Genomic DNA, 26447 nt, shown 5'->3' with positions numbered 1-26447 from the left:
AGAAAGTTCCAGCCCAGTTACCCTCCAGATGATGGGCAAAACTGACCACAAAAATATTAATAGTGAAGAGTATGAAAGAGAAAACATTCTTTTCAAATAACATTCCAAATACCAGAAGAGTTCTCTTTGAGTTGAGATCCAAAGAGAGAATCCTCCTTTGAAATACCTTAGGACAAGGATAATTTTAACATGCACAGCAACTGTCAAGAGTTCAAACATTATACACAAGTGCAAGAAAATGGCAACTCTGCATCCTAAAGTCCACAACTAATGGGTGAACAGCAAGTTACTGAGACCACCTACCAGAAAGAACAACCTCAATCAAGTCCCCTTCATGAATTTCTTCCGCTGATATCAGCCTCTGTAAGATGTTCTCAGAATTGAGGTCATGGCGAAAGAGCAAGATCTTGTCATACATTCCAAAAAAGCCACATTCTGGGAACTAAAATAAAAACACATTAAAAAAAAATTTACAAATGCCAAATTCTGGAAATTTAACAAACAACTTGTCCTCACTATGACTCAATACTTAAAATGCAGTATTTTCTCCAAAAGAATCCAAACATGATGAATAACCTCATTCTTACTGTTCCAATGGACTTTGGAAAACTTGTTTACTTTGAATAAAAAAGTCACATGTCAATATCATTACAGTTATACACATATCTATTGGCATCAAAATATTAAAAGTATAATAAGGCAAACAGTGGATTTTCAAAAACAAAATCCTTCCACAGCATTTATGAATTTTTCCACTTAATTTCAATCCGGTTCTAAGTAATCATGGAACCACGTGCAATATGTCCCTAATTTTTCACCGAATAAAATAGAAACAAATAAAAATTGTGCTGGAGCTCAGTCACAAGTCCTCTATTTACCACCAATTTGTTCTTAAAAAGAAAATAATTGACTAAAGCTTTTTGCTTCAGTAATGGCATAGAATTAAGGAAATATTAGAAAAAGTAGTGTTGCCTCACTTTCAGTTAAATTAGTATATAGAATTCATGAATGCATTTTTATTTCTGCAATTTCACATGCTAAACACCACAACAAGCCTTTATAAAGTGAGGTTATAGACCAAAAGATCATAAGAAATATAAAACAGCTCTGCCATGGCTGATCCGAACTTGGCTTCAGTTCTTTCTTTCCTGCTCAACTCCTAAAATTCTGCATCTAGGTCTTGAACATATTCAATGATTGTGCCTTTACAATAAATATTCCAAGGTATCTCAAGAGAAACTAGTGTTGACCAAAATTGTAAGAAGCGGATTTGGCCCCAGCAAGGATTGGCCAGAAGCTAAAGCAACCTCTTAAGTTGGAAGGTAGCAGAGGGAATTAGAGAGAGATTTCCAGTGCACAGAAGAGATGACCAAGAGCTCTTCCCTTAAGTGAGGAGGTGGTGAAGCAGGACGTCCAGAATTGGATCAGTGATTTAAATTAGGATTTTCTGCAGAAGTTTGCAGAGTAAGGCTGGACTGAGGCCACTCTGACACAAACATTTCAAACTCAAAGTAGTGGCGATGGAATCAGCACTGACAAGAACGCAAGGTGAAGGTGGTACAATTGGTGACACAAGCAGCTGTTAGTGAAGAGAAGTTTGCGAAGTTGTGGGGGATGGAATTGAAGATGCTAAGCTCAGAAATGAATGCAGAGAAGCACAGGTAGAGGTAACTGAGGGTTTGCTGAGGATAGTCATAGGCAATGACAGAGGTGGAATTATGTTAATGCTGTATAGATTATAGAATTGAGACCAAAACAGGACATTATGTCAATGCACTCCCCTGCAAGCTTCAACAGCAACAAGCAATTGAGGAAAAAGAGAGCTGGAATACAGTGCTTGAGTTCGGAGTTTCCAGAAAATCCAAAGAGGATTTCTTCAGCCTTGCTGATATTAAGTTGGAAAAAGCTTACACTGAATGAACAGACTGTTGCTGGGGAGGAAATGTAAAATATCACATTGCAGTTGGAAGCTGATACCATGCCTATAGGAATGCTGCCAAGACATAGCACATCAATGAAGAATACCAAGAAACCAATACTGAAATCTTGGTAACATCTTTCTTGCTCATTTCTCTATCTGCATAATGTAGAATATTGACTGTTGAACAAATTCAGCTTTACGAAGGTCCTGAACAATTTCTCAACTCTTAGTACACGTCCATATTTTCCTGACATAAATTTCAACATTTTCCAATTCCCCAATTAAGAGAGATCTTCCAACAGCCGTCTCGCACTACACTTTATCTGACGAAGACAGTGACAACGTCCATCATTAAATGACAACTACCATCATTCAACCACCTATTAATTTTTTTGTTTCACATTCAAATTAGTTTTACCACTACATCAAATTAATCCTGCATCCACTGAAAGGCTGTTGCTGGAGAGGATTTTCGTAACATTAAACTAATGGCAACAGCACAGAGATTCTGTTCCAGCTCCTGACAAGCGCTTGTACGTGGCATGCTATAAACTTGCTACTCTTTCAGCCCTGATGTTTAAATTGCGTGTGGAATAAATTAAGCATCTTAACTCTCTGAGCACTGGAGCAGTATTTGCTTGACCACATCCAAGCTCTGAACTGATTGCTTTCGTGGAGCACCTTATAAATCCATATAGTTTCCATGTGGTCCACAGCTTGTTCTTCTTGCCTTCTTGTGAAACATCACACGTAACTGAATGAGCAACAAAGAACTTTCTTCATTTCAAAATTGCAGTGTACAACCCCTACTAGGCCAAAACAAATCCCAGATGCCATGGTCAAGTGCTGGCAATGCAGGATACAAATTTACAGCAACAAGGAAGCAAACCTTTGTTGGAAAGTATTATTCCGCAAAAGGTAGTGCAATTTATTGGTTCGATAACACATCATTAAATGTAAAAATAATGCAAATAAATCCAAAACCACATTTATATTGCTATTTCATCAACTTCAGTGAACTCTATAGTTAAGTCCCAAGACTTGTTTAGACAGCATCCAATAACACGCAAGGCAGATTGGACTTGTTAAAGGCTCCAAAAACATTAAACTCAGCAGTTACAATGTTTGACACTAGCTTAATAAAGTTACCAACGTTTTTGGAGTTAGCCAGGAATTAGAATGCCAGGAAACAATTTTCTGTGTCACTAGACTTCAGTAAAACAGTTTGCATTTGACTTTACAACTCAGAAAGCATCAAGAAGGACATGGAAAAGCATGGAAGATTTTGACCAGGATGCAAAGGTTACTTACTAGAAAAACGGCTTATTTATGGAAAAGAGGTGATATGGGATAATGCAGCAATCAATTTCTTTCAGATATGAGGTAAAAGATGGATGGAGAGACAGCAACAAATCTGCAACTGATAACAAATTGGGAGGGGTTGTGGAGAGGAAGACTGATTGAAGGGAGTTATTTGTAGATTTGGGGACTGAACTCAGTGTGAAATGCCAACCATAGATAAGCAAATTGCAAAGCAGAAGACAAACAACAACGCAAAATAAATTGGAATAGTCTATGGAAAATGACAGAAGAGTCTAAGGATTTCAATGGGAAACACTTTTAAGCTATCACCACAAGGTGCAGCAACAATGGAAAAAGGACAACACTGAGTTATATTGACGTACTTACAATTATGGTGTGCAAAAAGTCAAGACTTCAGACTTAGCAGTGATACCTGCTAAATGCTATAAAGATATAGACCATGTATTGCAGGCACCTCAAAGCACTGGTGAGGTACCACCACTGCCATCTCCACAAAGTCCCCAAATCTCTTGGCAGAATAAGCAAATGTCAACATCATCTCCCGGCAACACCCCCAGCACTGAGACCTTAATTACAGTCAGCTGGCTCTGATGAGCGGGCCACAGTGTTCAGAGGCCTGACAACAGACTCCTGCAACAGGTAATCTACTCCAAGTTCAGTCACTACAAGAGATCATTTGAGGAATGAAGGAAATGATTCAAAGACACTGGCAAATCCTCTTCCTTGGCTTCCTCCTGAGATCCCCACCATCACAGAAGCCGGACTCCAGCCAATTCATGAGATAAAGAAGTGACTGAGCACTGGATGTACCAAAAGCTGTAGTGCTGAAGGTTTGTACTGCAGAACCAGCAGTGCCTTTAACACTCCAGTATATTTACAACATGAGCACATGGGAAATTAGCCAGGTATGTCCTGCTTTTTGTGAACAGGACATACAAATCCAACCAAATCAGTCCACTCTCATCAGCAAAGTAATGGAAGCCATCATCAAGACAGGTATACCTTGCTCACAATGCCCAGTTTGGATTTCACCAGGTCCATTTGGCTCTAGAGCTCATCACAGCCACGGTCCAAACATGGATCAAAAACTTGAATTCCAAAGGTGAGGTGAGAATGACTGCCCTTGACATCAAGCGCGTATTTGATTGAGTGGGACAGGAAGCAGCTCCAGTAAAATGGAAGTGAATGGACATCAAGGTGAAAAGTCTAAAGATGCTATGTGCTTGTGATACTGCTGCAAGTTTTTCATTGCACCCGTGCAAACATGTACTTGTGCAAATGACAATAAACTCAATTTTGACATAGATATATTTCTAAGTTGTCAAGTATGTGACAGAGTTAGTGGGTATGACATCTGCCTGCTGCTTGTCCTTCCATATGATAGAAGTTACACATTTAGGAGGTGCTGTCAAATAACTTTTGGCGAGTCCCAGCATTGCATCTTACAAATGGTACATACTGAAGCTTCACTAAGCCAGGATGAAAGCACTTAATGTTAACGCAGCAAAATTGCAAAATACGTGGACTGTTTAATCCTTTTTAGAACTTCTTGTTTGTTTTAAACTATTGCTGAACCTGTACTCATCCAGGCAAGTGGACTTGAGTCTTTCAGCTGGTTGGAAGGATTTGGAGAATCACTGGTTAAATTTCTAGTTAATGGATTTGGACAATAGGGAATTCAACAATGGTAATGCTATTGAATATCAAGAGAAGGTAATTAGACTCTTTCTTATTAGGAATGGTCATCATTTAGCAGACATAGGTACAAATATTACATGACCATTATCAGCCAAGGTCTGGAAGCTATCCAGGCCTTCCTACATGTGGGCACAGATAACTGTTATACATTTATTGATATTGTAAGAATACAAACACATAGCCTGACAACTACTTGTCACTAACATTGGAGGAATTCTTCACTCTGTCATGTTGGTTCTTCGTCAAAGAATCCTTTGGGGTTTATCACCGGGAGTTAGTGATAATTAAATCTGGCTCACTAGATAGTCTTCCATCAACCTACTTGAATTATTACAGCACTTTGACTTCCAACGTCCAATCAGTGTCCGAATAAGCCATTAATTAAGCGAATTACCTCTTCTTGTCAACTTGTAAATAAAAAGCTGTCAATCTGATCATGACCAAGCATTTATATTGTATGGAAGCATAATGGTTAAACTACTGGACTAACAGCCAGAGGCCTGGACTATTGATCAAGAGAGACGAGCTTGAATTCTACCACCAGTGAATTCAGTTAATTGAATACATCTGGAACCAAAAGCTCATCTCAGTAATGGTAACCATGACTCCAGTGGATTGTCACAAGCACTCAGAGTTCACCAATGTCCCTGAGGGGTGGAAACCTTACATGCTGAAGAGCAGCTCCAGACCCATGCTTATGGTTGCCCCTCAGTTTGGAGCAATTAGAAATGGACAACAAAGAACAGCATTGCCCGCAACATCCAAACCCCATGAATAAATAAAAATTAACTGCCCATCTGGTCACTTCTGAAATGGATCACTCACAGTGGACAATTAAAACTGCAAATCATCAGCTTTGCCTTGCGTTCATCAACCACAATGAATACAGTACTAAAGAGGCAAACTACAAAGCCTGGTTATCTAAAGCCCAAGTTGAAAGGAGCAATTCTGAATTGACTGAAGAAATTAAATTGGTTCTCCTTTGTTATATAGCACCGAAACAGGCCCTTCGGCCCAACTTGTCCATGCCAGCCAAGGTGCGTTCCTGAGCTGATCCCACTTGCCTGAGTTTGGCCCATATCGCTCTGAACCTTTCCTATACATGTAGCTGTCCAAATGCCTTTAAGTTGTTGTAATTGTACCCACCACCCCCTGTGAAAAACTTGACCCTCAGGTTCCCTTTAAATTTTTCCCTTTGCACCTTAAACCTAAGTGTTCTAGGTTTCGACTCCCCTACACTGGGAAAAAGATGACGTCAATTCACCTTATCTACATCCCTCAATTTTATATACCTCCATTAGGTTGCCCTCCAAGGGAAACAGTCCCAACCTATCCAGCCTCCCCTTATAACTCAAGCCCTCTGGTCCCAGTAACATCTTTGAGGATCTTTTCTGCACCCTCTCTAGCTTAATCACATTCTTTCTAATAGAATGGTGGCCAAAACCGTACACAATATTCCAAGTGCAGTCTCAATGTCTTGTACAGTTGTAACATGTCATCCCAACTTTTGTACTCAATGCCCTGACCAATGAAGGCTAGTGCAGCATCCACTACCTTCACTACCTTGACTACCCATGATGCTACTTTGAGGAAACTATGGACAAGTACCCTCAGGTCTCTCTGTTCTACAACACTCTCCGGGGCCTTGGCCTTTACTACAAGTCTTACCCTGGTTTTACTCACCAAAATGCATCACTTTGCACTTTGAGTTCCATACCATCTGCCATTCCTTGGCCACTTTCCCAGTCAATCTAGATTCTGTTGTAACCTTAGACAACCTTCTTCACCGTCCACCAGACAACCAATTTTGGTGTCATCCACAAACTTACTAATCATGCTAGCTACATTCTCACCTGAATCATAAACATACATGACAAACAACAGAGGAACCAACACCAATCCTTGTGGCATACCACTGGTCAGAGACTCCCAATATGAGAAATAACCCTCCACTACCTCCCTCTGATTCCTTCCACCAAGCCAACTTTGTAGCCACTTGTCTGGCTCACCCTGCATCCCATGAGATCTCACACCTTTCAGACCAGTTACCATGCAGGACCTTGTCAAAAGCCTTGCTAAAGTCTTGGTGGACCGCATCTACCGCCTTGCCCTCCTCAATCCTCTTGCTTACCTTTCAAAAAAACACTCAATCAAATTTGTGAGAACATGATATCCCACACACAAGGCCATGCTGACTATCCCTAATCAGTACGTGCCTTTCCAAATGCAGCTAGATCCTGTCTCCCAGAATCCCCTCCAGTAACTTTCCCACCACTGATGGGTTATTATGACCAAGGGGCATCTCAACACTGCAGCTGGTCCTTTTGTTTCAAATTTATAATTTAAAATCCATAAATAAGTCTGTTAATTAATGTCCACTCAGACTCCCAATCTTCCCAGAAGCTAAAGCCCCAGGTCTCTGCAAATGTTTAACTGTGTTTTCATCCCTACATCAACCCTGTTGACTGTGATGAGAATTTTCCATGTTTCTGTGAAGTCACCCTCTTACTTCTTTATTCAAAACAATAAAGGCCCTGTCTGCTTCATCTCTCCTCTTGGGATGAACCCAGCCTACCCTGGGAATTAGACGGGTGAACTACAACTGGAGAATTCTGGGGAATTCCAACTATCAGATATTAAGTTTTCCTTGTGGAGAGCAGCAGAACAGATACTCAAAAGTGCAGATTTCACTCCATTAAATGGTCTGACCTTTAGTTAACTTTATAACTACATGATCGGACAAAACATCCTGCTGGTCAAGAAAGTTTGCAAATATCGTCAAGAAGCCCATGTTTTTAAGGATATGACAAGCACTTCCTACTTGTCACTTCCTATTCTGCAGCAGTACCAAGGCTTCCCTGCTTAACACTGCAAAATAGGATTCGACAAACAATTCTGACCTTATTCGGGTCAATTCTGCTGCAGCTGTTGCCATAGTAGCATTCCAAACAATATCTCTTTAAAAACAATCAATTATGTATAACACAGTCCACAGGAAGACCACATCATACATCTCTGTGCACTGTCACAACACATGTGGTGCATAGACAGGACTGGAATTCCACTAAACTTTCCAAGATTTCTTGAAAGGGGAGACAGTTTACCCAGTCTCTTTGCTGTAATTGCAGAGTAATGCAAACTAGGTGGTTATTTTAGATTTTTTTTAAGTGGGTGGGGTGGTTTCATTGGTTCACACCCCATTTCATGAAAAATTAAAACGTTTTATGGGGTGTGAACCAATGAAACCACCCCAATCTATCACAGATTGACTGCCAGATCTAATCAGGAGGGTCAACATGGATTTGGGAAGAGTCCTTTCTTATTAATAACAGATGTCATTCAGCCCATCAAGTCCATGCTGGATTGGTTGAGCAATCCCTGCAACATATTCTCTCACATGCCCATCAGCTCCCCTTTCACTCTTTTGCAACTTGCCTATAATAAGGAGCAATTTACAGAAGCCAATTAACCTATCAGCATGCTTAAGGGATAAGAAGGAAATCACAGCACCTTGCAGAAATCTATGTGGTCACAGTGAGAACTCCACACAGCACTAATGGCCAGTATTGTATCCAGGTCCCAGGAGCTATGAAGCAGCTAATCTAAGAGCAGCGCTGCTATGCAGACAATGTCTGACAAATGTGGTAAGACATTTTTTGAGGTGGTCACCTTTCAGACCAGTCTACCACCCAGGACCTTGTGAAAAGCCTTGCTAAAGTCCATATAGACAACAAAATCTCATTTATAATGAATTGATAACATAGTAAAAGATCATGTGGTTTGTAAGAGCATAATGAGATAACAACAACCCAGAGACAAGGAAGGAAGAGCAAACGCTTGGTCAAAGTGATAGGTTTTAAGAAATGCCTTGGTGGTTCAAGGAGAGAATCCCAAAATGGAGGATGTTGACACCTGAAGACAATGTTGCCAATGATAGAGAGAAGGAACAAGAGGCGTGGTACATTTGGGGGAATGCTGTGCTCACATTTGGGTTATCAGCCCAATGAGGTTTATATGGACAGAGAGTACCATGGAGGAACCTGGAGGATGGAAATTTTAAAACAGGTATTAGTGATTTGGGTGTGAGCACAGGTCAGTGAGTGAAAGGGATGAACAACCTGTAAAAACGATACTTTTGGAATGAGGTAAAATTTACAGAAGGCGTCAAAAGGAGACTTGGAGGTAACACAAGTTTCAAAGTTCAGCAAAGGTAACTTCAGAGATAACTGGATGTTAAAATAGTACAAGACATGTCCAAACCAGAGCTCAGTTTGGGTTAAAAAGCATAGCGAGCAGCTTGGCTTAACCCAAAGCATCAAAAAGGAACTGGGTGAAAAAAAATGCTGTCAGAATAAGGGAATTTGTGGCTTTGATGGTCTCATGTTTACTTGGAGGAAGTTATTGCTTATCCTGGCCTGAATGGTAAACATTCTGACAGCAACATGTACAGAGGTGTGCACATCAGCCATAATCCACAATGTTGTGGATCTGGGACAAGGGCCTGAACAGCCCACTCCTGTTCCCTCATTCTACTCATTCCAGAATTACGAATACAGAGTTAAATACAGTTGCTCAACTTTGATCTTTGCTGCAAGTCAAATGTTTTATCAACACACAGGTCATATTTTTCAATTCAGCAAAGCTCTTTCCTCTTAGGGGACCTTTTTCCTGCCTGTACCATCCACAGCTGAGCTCTCGATTTTCCCAGCAAACAGCTGTTAGGAGAGCAAGAACAATCCAGAGATTCACAGTCCACTTTTCCCTTTCTGCAGAGAAATGTGCCACTGGTGCATCCAATGTCACAGCACACGCTAGAAACCCATCCAAATGCACCACATGAAGCTTAAAGGTGCAATCATTTGCTGTGGCAAGTGAATTTGCATTCTATTTGTTAGGCCGTTATTTGCCAGTTTTTCCGTAAATATATAAATCACAATCCCAAAACATAATCACCTTGGTATTTTGCACAAGAATTCTCATTTTCTTGGAATAGGTGCAACCAAAACATTTATCGCTGAAGTGCAGAACTTGCAGGTTTATCTACAAGATCTACTCAAATTCAAATGTAAAGGATTAATATTTTCCCCTTTTCTGAGCTACATATTCTCAGGGGGTGGGGCGAGGAGAGGTAGAATACAGAGGAGAGGTTAGATGAATATTATTCCATCATTTTGGATATCATTCACCCAGACAGCACTAATAAGTGGTGAAAAGTTTCCACTGGGGCTATTCAATGCAGTTCTGAAATTGGACACCAGGATTTACACAAGCTTCTGTCACCAATATTTTCCTCCTTGGAGTGGGACTGCAGCTGACAAACCAGGTAAAACATTGCAGTAGGAAACTGAGATACTATTATTGCCTAAACAGCAGAGTGCTTCTACAAACAGAAGTAGAAAAATTGCAGTCAATTTATGTAAAGGGTGGAGATTGGGAGGGGAAAAGAGATGTGGGGAGAAGAAAACACAGTAAAATAGCTCAATCTTTTAATCAATATTTTCTACTGCACATTGTATACTTGTAAAGATTTGTGAATCAGTACTAATATAATCAAAGTGCACTTTCAATGACACAAGGGATTACATTGTTATCCAATGTCTCTGAATCAATTCACTCGAGCCCCATTTTGCAGTTACTGCACTAATCCATGCAAAATACATTATAGGAAGGGACAAAGCTATATTTATATTTGCACAAATCCAAAATTTTATCGCTTAGCAAGGCTGTCATTTGAAGCTGTTGTCAAACTGCGAAGTACTTAACTTTAAACCCAACAGCACTCCAATTTTGTTCAAATGTGCCGACAAATAATGGTACAGTATCAATTATCAATGTAAGCTTTGAAGTTCAACATGTGGCTACGTGTTGCATCTACACACAGTCGCATTAACCAGGAATAAAATGATGCTCAAATTGTGATCTGCATAACCTACTGATGGAAAGATGTTTAAACAGAAAGTATTGGAGCTCATGAAATTCTGGGGTGATTTAAATTGCATCTGATTTTTATCAAACGATCCTCCACAAAAATCATTCAGCAAATGTATAGAAACTGGAGTTTCTGGTTGTTCACATGAAATCACCCAAACCCAAGGATCAAGAAAATTTAATAACACCAAGTGCAGAGTTTCTGCAATATTTTCAGCTGGTCTGTAAAAACTGCACACAACATTGGGTAAGCCCAGATCAAATTAATCACCACTGGGAGGGTGTTCTAAATTTGTTCACTAAGAGGCCTTCAAAGAGATTCTTAAGTTGGTTCTTTTGATAGAAGTTCAGTAACGAATGCTTCTTTAATTTTTTTTTGGAGTCTAACAAGAACTCAACCAATGCACTAGAACATGACAAGCAAATGGCTTGTATAGGCTTTGTTTTTTAAATATCCTTTAACTATTTAAAATTAAGTTACTTGTAGATGATGGTCTAGACATTGGATTAGAGGTAGATTTTGAGTCTGCAGGCAACAAACCGATCACCTCTCATATTCGACATTCTTCTGTCCTGAGTATCTTTACTTCACTGGTAGCTGTCACTTTTATTTGGCTCAGATACTTGAATGCCATTTACCCAGTTTTATTTCACATCCAATCCAGACTGGGTTAATGTTGGAGAGTTCAAAGGGAACTATCTAGTCCCTACCAAAAATTCAAGGGATACTTTAGTAGAAGAGTAACATTAGTAGTAGTGGGTAGGTATTTTGGGGACTCAGTATTGGTAATTAGCAGTTAGTGGTTGGGTTCTCAGTTCAGGGTTAGCCAGTTATGGGATAGCCTAGGTTTAGGCTTTCTTGATGTCCCAGTCTACCTTGTCATGGCCCTTGCACTTTGTCTACCTGCACTGCACCTTCTCTGTAGCTGCAACACTATGTTCTGCATTTCTCTTTACTACCTCAATATAATCATTTATGGAATGACCTGCCTGGATAGCACACAAAAGCTTTTCACTGTATCTCAGTACGTGTGACAATAATAAACCAATACCTTCTACCATCAATCCATCTTCAGTGCTGTGTTGAAATGCACCAACTTAAATCACTTAAGCATATGCAGTCGAGCAGAATTAAAATGTTTAATTCTTCTCGACTGCATTAGTACATGGCAGATTTTAATTTGGCTGAATTACAAACAAATTTGAGGAGAATAAACACCTCAGAGTGGACATATATAGCAATACCTGACTACCTGTATCTTCATTTACAGTGCGGGATACTGTACAGTAAAGATACCTTATGGACAAAAGTTTAATATCGCAGCATGCTGTGAGAGAACCAAAGGCTCTGTGACATGTACCAGCTCTGGACACAGAGTGAAAGAGAAGGGGGGTGGGGTGAGGGTTGGGGTGGGCATGGATTCGACTCTGTGGCTTTTGACTGTGCAAAGAGCTGTCATATTCACGTGTTGTTAAACAGGCCCCTTCTGCTCACTCTCTACTCTCCAACCCTTTAGAAATGTTAAAAATCGAAAAGTTAATGCATCAGAAAAATGGCTGTATATATGCTTGCATACGTATGTTTAACGATAATATGGGGTTAGCTTAGTATGAACAGAGAACAAGTGTGGTAAGTTCTTAAAGATTTTACTTTCCCCACCTTACAACTACTAACATTAAAAATATGTAATTCCATTGAAGCTGGCTTCTCATCTGAAATCTTATTAAAGTGAACCTCATTGTAACTGCTGAATTGTGTTTGACCACTCGGAATGTAATTCAGAATTATAACTTAGTAACATTAAAAATCTATCAAACAGCCGACACACAGAATAGGGGAAAAGAGCTGAATCACTGCTTGCTCGGGCCAGAAGATGAAGGGCAGAGCAATATTTAGGTCAAAGGGAAAGCTGCAATTACAATTGATTATTGCAAGCAAGCTTTTGCCTTAAAGGGCACAAGTTCAGCCATCAGGGAAACTCCAGTTAGGGAAGATAACCTAGTTGGTCACCAGCAGATGTCAGCAGGTGATCCACTGAGACAGGAGCTGTAGTCGGGAAGGCTGGTCTGGTCAGAAACTAGAACTAGTGTCTCAGTGCATTGTTCCCCAGGATGGTCATGAGTATATGCAGCATGCTGCTTGAGGCATCGAGAGATAGAGAGAATAGAAAGGGTATCCTAGCATCAGCCAACAAGAATATTGTAATTGCTCAACTTCTAGTAATAAGGATTTTTTTTGTCATCATTATTATTTTCTAATCAGGACCACTGCACAACCAGCAGTAATTCAATTATTAGCCCATTGTAGACATAGGCAGGCCGGAGAAGATACAAGTCCTACACACAATTTTAGGCAGGAAGTTTGAATTTCAGTCTTAAACCCAAGGATCCACCCATTCCTTGGTACCATATAAATCTTCATTCACTAATTAAAATAGGAAATCCAAGTCAATAGTATGGGAAGAGTTAAAAGTTAATCATGTTTAATTCGATTCAACTACTCGAACGTTGGGTTCAAGACCACAATATTTTTCAACCAAGTATGAAATCAACTTCAGATGAGGAAACCAGGGACTTCAGGGAGAATCAATACCAATCTGACGGAAATTTTAAATAATGATGTAATTCAAAACAAATTTTAAAAAAATGTTTATTTGACTAACCCTTTATCTATTTATTAGTCACATGTACATTGAAACATACAGTGAAATGTGTCTTTTTGCATTACATAGGGGGCAGCCCGCAAGTGTCGCCACTCTTCCAGCACCAACATAGCACGTCCACAACTTCCTAACCCGTACGTCTTTGGAATGTGGGAGGAAACTGGAGTACCCCGAAGAAACCCATGTAGACACGGGGAGAACATACAAACTCCTTACAGACAGTGGCCGGAATTGAACACGGATCGCTGGCGCTGTAATAGCGTTACACCAACTGCTACACTACCGTGCCACCGTAATATTCCATTGAGTAATATTCCACAGTGATTGACCTTGTGCTCACAGCACATCCCCATGTGAGCCATGTCCATACAACCCATCATCTTCCATCTAGCTTTGCAGCGAGGCCTGCTTTATCAAGATCGTGACAACTGATGTGCAACAGTCACCCTACTCCATGCATCCGCATCACTCCTCAAACTGCAAATGGAAGAGGATGCTATAGTAGTAACAAAGAATGCTAAATAATGATCACGATGAATAGATGGTAACAGGGAGAACCAAAAGTAAAGAGTAACAGGTGAAAAGGGGAGATGGAAAACATCTCCAAATGTAACTTTCAAATGAGTTTTCAGAAGACTGGAAATGAACCAGGCCTTGAAACAAAAGAATGTCATTTTCAATCACCAACGCAAGCCATTAAACACTTACAGGGTATGATGCCCTGTCAAACAAATACCAAGGTGCTCTGTACATTCTGTCCTCATTGTTGATTTCTGGGAACCATACGTTTTGCAGTAGGGTCTGTACAATAAAGATATCAGCTTTAGTAAGCACAGAGTGAAACAATTAAAGAGAAAATCTGCATAATGTTGCCACAAGGCAAAAATACAATGGAAATATTGTTCCTTTACCATTTGGCATCAACATCTTAACAAAATAAGCATTAGTAGATGGATGACAACTGTTGGAGATGCTGCATTCATAAAAATGTGCATTTAAGAAGCCATTTACTTTTTCGAGAAGCCTTCAGTCCCATCCTCCATGTTGGAGAGAAGTAAATAAATGGGAAGTCAAAATTATGACACTTATTTTTGTTTTCTTATTTACAGCTTTATTACTGAAACATTAGTGATGAATTCATTGCTCTTTCCTGTCAACTACGAAAATGTAAACAAGCAGCATACCAAGGAGCAGACTTCCTGGACTCACTCCTAGTCTGAGCATTTTACAGTTATTGCCATAAAGTTATCACTCCTGAATTCAAAAGTAAATGTTTTTTTCCTTATTAACATTTGAAAATGATATTATTTTAAAATTAGATAAAGACATATACTAAAATCAGTCCTCACCCCAGGATGATGTTTCCCACTTTTGTCCGAACCACTTGAGCACCAAATAGGCTATGTGTTATCCTTATAGTATTTCAAACCAAAACCAAATGCTTATTCATGTTAAAGATCCAATAGTAATTGGTTTCTAACAGAACCTCACAGATAGCAGAGAGTGACAGTTTAACCTTTCAAGGATATGGGCTCTTACTCTCAGTAATCAAGTTTTATTGGCATCTGTGCTTTGAAAATGATGATGTTGTCCAAAACATTAAGCAAAAACTCCTTACGTAATATTGATTACTAACCTGAAACCTGTAAGTTGTAAGCACTGGTTTGAAACTCATGAAATCTGCTTCCAGACTCCTCCTGCTACAACATAATTCAAATAGGAAACTCTGGACAGAGTTTGTGCAAATCACATATCACAAGATCACAAGGCAAAGGAGCAGAAATAGGCCATTCGGCCCATCAAGTCTGCTCCACTACCTCAGCAGGAGCTAAACTATTCCTATCTAGCCCCAATTCCTGGCTTTTTCCCCATATCCCTTGATACTTTGACTAATTAGATACCTATCAATCTCCTCCTTAAACACCCCCAATGATCAGGCCTCCACAGCTGTATGTGGCAATGAATTCCATAAATCCATGAACCTCTGGCTAAAGAAATTTCTTCTCATTTCTGTTAAGTTTCTTTAACCCAGGGTGCCCACATTTATTTTTCTTGTCATCTCAGTTCCCCAAACCCAAAGAGCTAGTTTTCAGGATCACAGCTGATTTGAAAATGGGAAAATGCAGGTTCTCTATTAGCCAAATTCCAACAAACCAGAATCAGAAGTTTGGTTCTATTTTTATTATTCTGATTTACGTGCTTTACTTTATAACCCGTTACTTAAGTGCATCTACTGGATGAATAATGATCTTACTTTCATAGTGACTAATCAGCACTTCAATCCAGAGATACATTGCTTCCACAGGCTACATGCTACAAATGTTATTCTGGGCAACTATGTGGAAACTTGATACTTTTCTTCAAACTGTTTTCTAAAAATTGGCAAGGGCGCAATATCGGCATATTTTGCACCAAATGGCTTGGCAAATAGAAATATCAACCCCTATTTTCCCCCCCTCACTGACAAATAGTTGTCTTACTGCAATAATCTTTTTGATTGTCAAGTTTTTGTTTCTCCGAATCTACTTACATTTGGCTTCACTGGTAAAGGGACAGGCTGAATTAGTTCCAAACATAGCTCAGTGAGCCCATATAAACCTGATAAAAATAAACAAAGACTTAAGAATCATTCACCCTGTCAAACGTGTTCCAGAGGTCCACTTATAATTAATGAATCTCCTGTGTTATTCACAGTTAAAAATCTAACATTGTCCTCTGATAAAGTGGTGATAAAGGGAAAATAAATAGACCCAGACAAACAGAATACTTCAAACACCACACATTCTCCTCGTTCATTTCTAGTGCATCTTCTTCCTCAAATTTTTAGTAAAGCTTCTATGCTTATAGTGGATCTCACCCAGGTAAATTCATCACCTTGTAATTGTACCCTCTCACCAATGATGATGCAGTGCTTCCACTGGCTTGAAAGTCCAAGCATCACAGGTTTTTGTACGTTGAGTTACTCACCCCTCATTACCCTTGGGAAGGTTTGGTTGAATCACCTTCTCTAAGTGCTACTGCACCTCCAGTGAAGGTAACTTCTATCCAGTGACCATAATGGAAGAGCACTGCTTTTCCATGTTTGGATGACTATATTTTTAGAGACTAGGTAATCATTACAGACGTGGACATGATTTTGTCTTAACTGGAAAAAGGTGGTACGGTTAGTGATGACTGATGCTGCCTCATAGCTGCATCAGCCTGGATTCAATCCTGACCCCAGATGCTATGTTGAGTTTGCATGTTCTCGCCATAACTGGATTGGTTTCCCTCTGGTGCTCTGGGTTCCTGGCGCATCAAATAGGCACGGTGTTTGGCAGGTTAGGTTAATTGGCTACTGTAACCTACCCTTAGTGTAGGTGTGGTAGGAGAATCAGGGTGAAGCTGATGGGCAGATGAGATGGAAAAGGTTAGTGGGGGAATGGGATTACTCCAAGAGCTGATATAATCTCAATGGATTGAAATGGCTTCCTTCTTTCATGAGAAATGATAATACAAAATCAAGTGCCCACTGACAAATTATTTTTCATGTATTTTAGCTGATCCTCATGACTTTATGCAGAGTATTCGGAAAACACTGATTTTCTCTTACTCGTATCTACGGCACACCAGGGCAACATCTCTCATTCACTAGTCCCCATCTGGCGCTTGCTTGCTTTCTTCTTCTGATTACTTAAATTCATCAGCTTGCTCATCTCCTTCAGTTGGAGATATGGAAGACCAACCAGTATTTCTGCAATGAGATTTTCAGGAGAAAATCCAAGTTTCTTCCCTCCCTTTGCATGTGCTCTCTTTTCACCTTCCACCATCCAATCCTCTTTCTGCCACACCATCAATTTCACCTATAACCTGCCCAGCCTCTTTGTGCTCTCCTCTACCTATTGTTTGAAAGACAATGGTATTGGCTAATTTAATCCCAAACATAGCTCAGTGAGCACAAGTACAGTAAAATTCCAATAATCTGGCATCCAATTTTTTTGGAAATCCTGATAGTCTGGCACCTGGCTCTCTCATTGGTCTGGAACACGAGCTGAAGGTCCAGAGCGCAAGCAAGAGAGCCGCTGTCCAGAGTGTGGTCAGGCCCAGGGTCCAGACGACGAGCCAACTCTGCAACTAGAGGCAGGGTCAGGATCCACGGCACCAGCAGTCAGGAATGTCGATAGGTCTGCAGCTGGGGTCGGGGTCCAGAGTGCTTCTATTTTTGCCATTGTGGCGACCCACCTTCGACGCAAGCAAACCGGCTCCAAAGTCGGCGCGCATGTCGGCAGACAGGCCAGCCACAAAATGGCGCTGGGCCTTCTTCTTCAACAGCGAGGGGAGAAAGCCCGCGCACGGGAAGAGGTTCAGTTGGCGCACCTCTGACGTCATCACCGTGCGTCGAGCGCAGGAACTGCTTAAAAGCCAGCGCGGCAAGATTCGAATAAACCAGTCTCGAGTTCAACCCACCGACTACATGTCGTTATTCCTAGCTCAGAGCGTAGCCCATCGCTACACCATTCCCTTTAAATTCACTGGACGCACTGAAAAATTTATTGCACTACTGTGTAACATGATTAACAAATGTGAAATCAAAGTCTGTTTGGGTATTAATAAGAGGAACATCCAATAGTCTGGAAGATCTGCTGGTTTAACACCAAAGTCACAAGGGTGCCAGATTATTGGCATTTTACGATATAACACAATCTAATTAAAAAAATGTAATAAAACCTTGAGAAAGAAAGGATCATTCATTCCACGAAACCAACTCAAGGTCCAATATCCATTCCCCCCTCGTATAAACAGACGAGCCACAATGATCTTCACACTGAAACAATTTCCCTCTTATGCTTATTTATTTCTGTCAAAGGCTCTCTGTATCTTTTCAAAATGCAATTCAAAAGGAAATTAAACTGGAACTTTAGTTACCTTATTGTTTCTTTTAATGGTTTTTGTCTTTTCTCCCCCATAGATAATACAAATTAGAATATCTGTTCCACAGGTGTAAATCATTAGTGCAGAGTCTTCAAAATTTCAACACAGATGAGATACAAGTTTAATGTTGTTTTAATTAAATACACAAACATTTTCTTTCATGGTCATCTGGTACTGGTCTCTCTGTACCAAAGGGCCACATTGTTAGAAGCACACACATTTTCAACCTTAGTTCAATATGTCATTTAAACAAATCGTCTTCTCGCAATTTGTCAAATGGTTTTTGAAAAATGAGAACAGAAACTGCTGGAAGCCCAAGAGAAAAGATTTAGTGGAGCAGAGTGGATTTGTTTGCCGTGTGCTGGTAAATTAGGCACACCACACATTTGGCTAATTCAAGTTAACAGTTGACAATATGTTGGAATTCAGTGGCATCTTAATTCTCAATCCCTGTCAAGAAGGGCACTTTATATCAATTCCTGTGTTTGGTATGACTCTATTCTTGATTCCCCATCACTACTATCCCAGTATAGACTGAAATCCAATAAGCAATAACTATCATTTCTGTAATGACCTGTTAAAATAGAATTTAGAACACAGAACAGTAAAGGCCCTTTTGCCCACGACGTTGTGCCCAACTATATGAACATCTCCTTTATGATCAATCTAACCCTTCCCTCCTGCACAGCCCATAACCCTCCATTTTTTATTAAGACAAAGTATTAAGAGGAATAGATAGAGTAGACAGCCAGCACCTCTCTCCCAGGGCACCAATGCTCAATACAAGAGGGCATGGCTTTAGAGTAATGGGTGGGAAGTTCAAGGGAGATATCAGAGGGAGGTTTTTCACCCAGAGAGCAGTTGGTGCATGGAATGCGCTGCCTGGGGCGGTGATGGAGGCAGGTACACTGGTCAAGTTCAAGAGATTGTTAGGTAAGCATATGGAGGAATTTAAAATAGAGGGATATGTGGGAGGAAGAGGTTAGATATTCTTAAGCGAGGTTTAAAGGTCGGCACAACATGGTGGGCTGAAGGACCTGTATTGTGCTGTATTGTTCTATGGTTTTTCTCATTTCCATGTGACTATCTAAGAGCTTTTTAAATGTCCCTACTGTATCACCCTTTACAACCACCCCCGGCAGTGCATTTGAGGCACCCACCACTTTCTGTGTAAAGAACCAAACTCTGACATCTCCTCTGAATATTCCTCTTCTGATCTTAAATGGATGTCCTCTGGTATTGGCTATTATCGCCCTGGGGAAAAGGTGCTGGCTGTCTACTCTATCTATGGCCTTCATAATCTTATACACCTCTATCAAGTTGCCTCTCATCCTGCACTGCTCCAAACAGAAAAGCCCTAGCTCACTCAACATTTCCTCATAAGACATGTTCTCTAATCCAGCCACCATCCTGGTAAATCTTCTACATCCTTCCTATAATGAGGTGACCAGAAGTGAACACAATACTCTAAGTGTGGTCCAACCGGAGCTTTATAGAGCTGCAACATTACCTCGCGGCTCTTGAACTCAATCCGCCGTCTAATGAAGGCCAGCACACCATATGCCTTCTTAACCACCCTATCAACTTGTGCGGCAACTTTGAGGGATCTATGGATTTGGACCCCAAGATCCCTCTTGTTCCTGCACACTGCTCAGAGTTCTGCCATTAACCTTGTACTCCGCCTTCATGTTTGTTCTCCCAAAGTGTATCACTTCACATTTTTCTGGACTGAAATCTATCTGCCACCTCTCCACCCAACTCTGCATCCTGTCTATATCCTGCTGTAACCTGTGACAACCTTCTGCACTATCCACAACCCCTCCCACCTTCATGTCATCCACAAACTTACTAGCCTACCCCTCCACTTCCTCATCCAAGTCATTTATAAAAATCACAATGAGTAGGGGTACCAGAACAGATCCCTGTGGTATACCACCAGTCACCAGCCTCCAGACAGAATATTCTCCATCTACTACCACCCTCTGCCTTCTGTGAACAAGCCAATTCTGAATCCACACACCCAAGTCTGCATGGCTACCAGGCCTCCTGACTTTCTGCATGAGCCTACCATGGGGAACATTGTCAAACGTTTTACTAAAGTCCATGTACACCACATCCACCACTCTATCTGCATCTATTTAGTACAATATATATTTAGATTCTCTTTACAGTTCGTAAATTTGATAGCTTAAAGAGAATTCAATAATGCAGACAGATTGTTAATGCTCCTAGATTAAATTACAATATTGTCAACTGAGTTAAAGATTCACAGTTCAAGTTATTGAATATTTAATTGCTTCAGTTCTTAACTTGGTATACTGGTTTATCCATGTTTTGGCTACTTTCATAAAAATAAAAAATAATTTGGACAATCTTTTTTAATATCATATTCCAGACATCCCCAACCCACTAATTTTTGATTTCAACAAATAAAAGAAACATGCCTTGCCTGTTCCCTCTTTGCTATCAGACATCTGTGATTTACGCAGGGAAGAGTTTTGTGAGTAAAGCAGCTCTCCGGTACCCTATATTTCTTATGTAAGCCTTGGCAGATGAGCCATTTGCTCTTGAAAACATGACAGCAGGACCTAATCCTATCATTACTCCACACCCATCATTCCTGCATTGCCAGAAGTTACTCAGCAGAAGCAGAGAGTAAACAGCAGAAGGAAACTACCCACCTGCCCTTTCTCATCAGGCACCTCGTGTGCCACCTGTGGAAGAGTTGGCAAGTCCTATACTGGCCACATCAGTTACTCCAAACCAATAGAACTGAGTGTAAACAAGTCATCCGTGAATCAAGAGAACTGCCCAACACTCAAAACAGATCTGAAGCCAGTCACTCCCTCTCCTGCATATGCAATAACTTGGGAGACTCAGGAGACTACAGATGCTGGAATCTGGAGCAACAATCAGCTGGAGGAAATCAGCAGGTCGAGCAGCAACTGAGGGGAAAAGGAATTGTTGACGTTTCAGGTCGAAACCCTGCATCAGAACTGGCAGTGGAGAGAGAAGATAAGCCAGTATAAAGAGGCTTTATACATAGTAACCATTCTTAGCTTGGATAAGTCAGAGCAACTTAAAAATGCAACTACTTGGCCCAACAGTAAAATTTGGTTGTTGCCTTGTGACCATCTAAGTAATTTTTCATACCAGTGAGCCTGAAATCTCATTGCAGATAAATTTTGTACATTGCATCACCACTGACAATGTTTGGGAGCTTACAGCCAGAGAAAAGGTGCTAGGGAGAACAAAAATTCTGCCTGAAAAGGGGAGATTAAATTGTTTGAAGTGTGAGAAAGTGATCAGAAATGCGCACAAATTTGCTCTTCTCCTAACCAAGCCAATTTTCAGCAACATAACATTTTTTCCAGTGAATACATTTTTTTAGCCATCAGTCTTGCAAAGTAAGTTTGAGATTACTACAAACACTCCCTTCCTCATTAATTAATACAGACCAAGCATCCACAACAATTCCAGAGTAATGCCTTTGTCAGATACTAATATGAAACAGCTGGCAGTGGCAATAACACAGGAATGCAGGGTTGTGCTTTTTTATGTAGCTTGAAAATTGGCTACGATCTTAGGTCTTGGACAAAAAAGAATTTAAACAAAATGTTATGCCCCAAGTCTTTATAGACTTCTGGCTGCAGGAAACAGAAACATATCTGGTGACTCAGGTTTCAGGCAGCTTTACTACAGTCTCATTCCACCAGCTTGCAAATAACTAATCTTGCTACGTAGCTAACTTATAAATAAACCTTTGAAACATTTTACCACAGCTACTACACATCGATCCACAGTTTCACATCATAGCATAGGGCCTAAAATTGTCTTAAACTGAAGTGTTTTATTGTGTTACAAGATTAACAGTAAATATTAATACTCGTATAGTTAAAGGACAAACACTGCAGCTTCTTCACAAAACTTAGAAATTCTTCACACATGTAAATGTGGTTTAAACCAAAGTCAGGGCTATCTGAAAATGTACTTCCTAAAATTCTTGTGGAATTGTACAAGATAAGCTGTGCTATTTTCTCAGAGTGTATCGAATTTCTGTGAAAGAAACCTCGAAGGCAGACCAATCAAAAAGCTACTCTGCTGTACCAATGGGCTGGATTTTCACAAAACCCTTGTTCACAAATGTCCTAAATTTACCTTCTCCTGTTTCAGAAGGCCGATATTGCTGGCCCAGGTGACCAAGGATTGAATGACAAGTCCCTGACAAGAAACAAGGTCAAGAACAAATAAGGTGACATGGGCAAGAAGGCAGATCAGAACAAGCCATACCCATGAACCTCCATTGGAAATTATTGACTGAGGGCAAAGCCACACTCTTCAGCTTTGCCATCTTTCAAAGTTGTCAAAGTTTTCCACCATTCCCGAAAATCACTTTCAAAAGCATTGACAGTAAAATTCCTCTGTTCTGCTATCCGACTGGAACTTCTAAGGCAGTCATTTAATCTGACAATCTGATAGTAGCAGGATTCTCAAGTGAAGTTAAGAAGATTTAATCTTCTCAGAATTATGGGATTTAGTTACTGGTAAACTTCACAAAAAGTGTGTGTGGATTTAAAATACAGTCATGAAGGATAGTTTCTAACAAAGCCGAGTAAAGGAAGTGCACTTTCAGTGAAAAAGGAGTTGAAGTAATGGTAACTTAGAATCTGATTATTACCAGCTCCAATAAATACTGCTGGGTATATTATCACTGTTAATGTAACAGTGCCATGAACTTGTTCTGCTGTATGTTGAAGTACATTCCTAGGTCCTTAGAGTCCAGAGGCCCAAGGGTCTCCTGTACTTTACAGAGTTAATGGCCCCTCAACTTTCCAGCAGCAGGAGGTGGAACATTAGCATAGTGCCACTCATTTAAGTTACCTTCAGTAAAAAAAAAGTTTCATTAAATCTATTGTAAAATTAACCAAAATTTAATGTTTTTATTGTTTAGTTCAGTGTTCAACTAATTCTTTTTTAAAATAATCAATTAAATCAAGTCCAATTATTTTTAAATATCTCTCAGAACATTTGAAAAGAGTGAGCTTGACCTCTGACAGCCACACACATCCTCTCCTCTCACTCCCGCACAACTAAAACTGATACTTGCGAGTTTCTCGTTTTTCATCTTTTCTTTTAATTATTTTTACTTCAGAAATAAAACAAAACCCCACGTCTCGTGCCAAGAAATACCGCTTTCAAAATTAGATTAAGTACGGTTGTACTTATCCAAGGCCTCAAGTTGGTTGGAGGCCATGCAGCAAGCGAACAGTGTGCTGGGTGTGCGGTGATGAATGCGTGTAACAGGTTACGCAGTACAACAAATCAGTTCTCCTCCTTTCTACAGGATATATTTTAGTTATCACAGAGCAAACAGAGGCTGAAGAAATGAAAAAAAACAAAATCAGGTGATTTGATTTCCAATTATGAATGCTGCACAAAACTTGTGACGGCAAAGGAAATCGCATTTAACAAAGGGCTTTCTTTTGGGTGGGGTTCCAAAGGTCACGGGAAGGTACAGGACTGACTTTTGCTTTGCTGTCACTGTTTAACTGTGAAGGGGGAAGTGAAGTGGAGCCCATTAAACAGGAGCAAACATTTTCAAACAGCCTTCACCCACTTACTTGTGTGCTTACCACAATCATTCATTCATAGTTCAGCCCTAACTGGCCTAGCCATTGACCTGAAGCCATATTGATGACTGCCAAAGTCTTACTCACTACCGTGGTTAGTACCTTCCACATCAAAGTGGTTCTTGCATGACTTTCACTCAACTTCTCCTTGTAATTTGAGATTATCTTCATTCTCCATACACCAAATCATGGAAAAAAAAATTGTTCACCATTACCCTATGAAAATCTTTTGAAAAACCAGTTGGACCATTTTTAATCTTCATAATCCTGCGAAAAATAGCTCCAATTTATGAGAACCATAGAACCACAGAACAATACAGTACAATACAGGCCCTTCAGCCCACCATGTTGTACCACCCTTCAAACCACATCTAAACTCTATAACCCCTACCTCCCACATATCCCTCTATTTTAAATTCCTCCATATGCTTATCTAACAATCTCTTGAACTTGACCAACGTATCGGCCTCCACCACCACCCCAGGCAGCGCATTCCATGCACCAACCACTCTCTGGGTGAAAAACCTCCCTCTGACATCTCCCTTGAACTTCCCACCCATTACCTTAAAGCCATGTCCTCTTGTTTTGAGCATTGGTACCCTGGGAAAGAGGCGCTGGCTGTCCACTCTATCTATTCCTCTCAATATCTTGTATACCTCTATCATGTCTCCCTTCATCCTCCTCCTCTCCAATGAGAACAGCCCTAGCTCCTTTAGTCTCTCCTCATAATCTATACTCTCTAATCCAGGCAGCATCCTGATAAATCTCCTCTGCACCCTTTCCAACGCCTCCACATCCTTCCTATAATGAGGCAACCAGAACTGGACGAGAACTTCTTGATAAAGGTAACCTCTTATACTTCACTGCTTTTTAAATGGCTTTTTCTCTTACAGTGAGGTGTCACAATGTGCAGAAGAAACTTCAGCCAACATTATGCATAAATTCAACACTTTGCTTCCTTTGTTACGGACTCAGTGGAAAGTCCCTTTAAGATAGAGAGTGTGTGTGTATGTGTGTGTGGGGCGTGCTTACGTCAATAGAAGATAAAGGACGTAATGACGTTGTTGAAGAAGTCAGAAGAAGAAAGAGAGAGAGAGAAGGGAGAGAGACACCAGCCTGCTTGTTTTCTCTATCGATGGATGAGAAACAATAACTGTGTTTGCCACTGAAATCCATGTATGGAAGTTGGAAGTAATCCGGTGGAGTTTCACTTTGTTGCTGACCTGTAGAAGGAAACAGGTATTTGTGTGTGGACGACCACGTTCGGATGCTTTTCGGGGTGAGGAAGTCACTACCGAGTAAACACTGAAGTGTCTTTTGGGTTCCATCGTGGAACATTTGGATTTCGTATGTACTCTCTCTATGTTTTTCTACATCTACATCTTATCTTCAGACAACGGTGGTTGTTGAAGAAGCCCTTGCTCATGTTTCACCTTATGGCTTGCGGAACTGAACTTAAGAACCATTCCGGAACTGGGAGGTTTGGACTTTGTCACACACACACCACGAAGAGTTTAGTTTTGGGGTTAACGTTCGAGGTTTAACATTTTTGAATTCCTAACATACTAACATTTTTACTTTTATTTTACGTATTATCATAAGTAGTGATTATATAAAATCGTTTTAACACTAAATCATGCTCATTGTGTTTCTTTTGTTTGCTGGTTCGTGACAAATTGGGGGCTCGTCCGGGATTTGAACCCGGACCTCTCGCACCCCAAGCGAGAATCATACCCCTAGACCTTCACATTCACTGCCTCAGTATTATGGTATGCTTCAACTATTTCCTTTCCATTGTGGCTACACACTCATCTGATGGAGGTTGAAAGACACTCTGCGTCCTGACTGGCCTGCAAGTATCAGCCCAAGTTCTCCTGGCTCCCACGGCCATTACATCAGCATTTACCTGGTTTTCTCCAGATTGAGTGGCAGTGGACAAGCATCCTTCTCAAAACCGAACTATTCATCCACATCTCTGACTTTGCTGCATTTCCTTTCATCTATCAGGATGATTGGCAAGTCTAGCTGTATCTTTCTCGTCACGCTACATAACATTCTGCATCAGTTACAATGCAGGGTCAGGAAAGACTAATTTTTTCTTTACTATGAATAAAGAGGCATGCATCAAAGCAATCTAATTCCCATTGTAAGACATGCACAGTGCCTCTGACAATACAACAGCTGTACTACAGGTGTTAAGTTTTCACCTGTGATCATTTGTCATGACTACAGCTCTTAATTGGAATCATTGCCTCAAAGAGCCTCGCCTGAAAAGTCTTAACCAGGAGATGAGGATCAGAGATGAAGGAGGGCAGCGCACAAGTCTAATGCTTCATGGGGAGGTGGGTTGGGAGGGATAACATCAGAATGGTC

At 40.5% G+C, this 26447-nt stretch overlaps 1 protein-coding gene across 2 annotated transcripts in view; it reads right to left on the bottom strand.

Annotated features, from left to right (window-relative positions):
* The window catches only part of prkd3 (protein kinase D3), a 294030-nt gene that overhangs the window by 155342 nt on the left and 112241 nt on the right, over positions 1-26447 (bottom strand). For both annotated transcript variants that reach the window (XM_052011314.1, XM_052011315.1), the window contains exon 2: positions 304-442. In XM_052011314.1, coding sequence (XP_051867274.1) covers positions 304-442 — 139 coding nt within the window. The remainder of the gene's footprint in view (positions 1-303; positions 443-26447) is intronic.

This window comes from Pristis pectinata, chromosome 3 (assembly GCF_009764475.1).
Source record: "Pristis pectinata isolate sPriPec2 chromosome 3, sPriPec2.1.pri, whole genome shotgun sequence".
NCBI classification, from domain to species: Eukaryota; Metazoa; Chordata; class Chondrichthyes; order Rhinopristiformes; family Pristidae; genus Pristis; species Pristis pectinata.
This window is presented reverse-complemented; position numbering and strand designations above follow the sequence as displayed.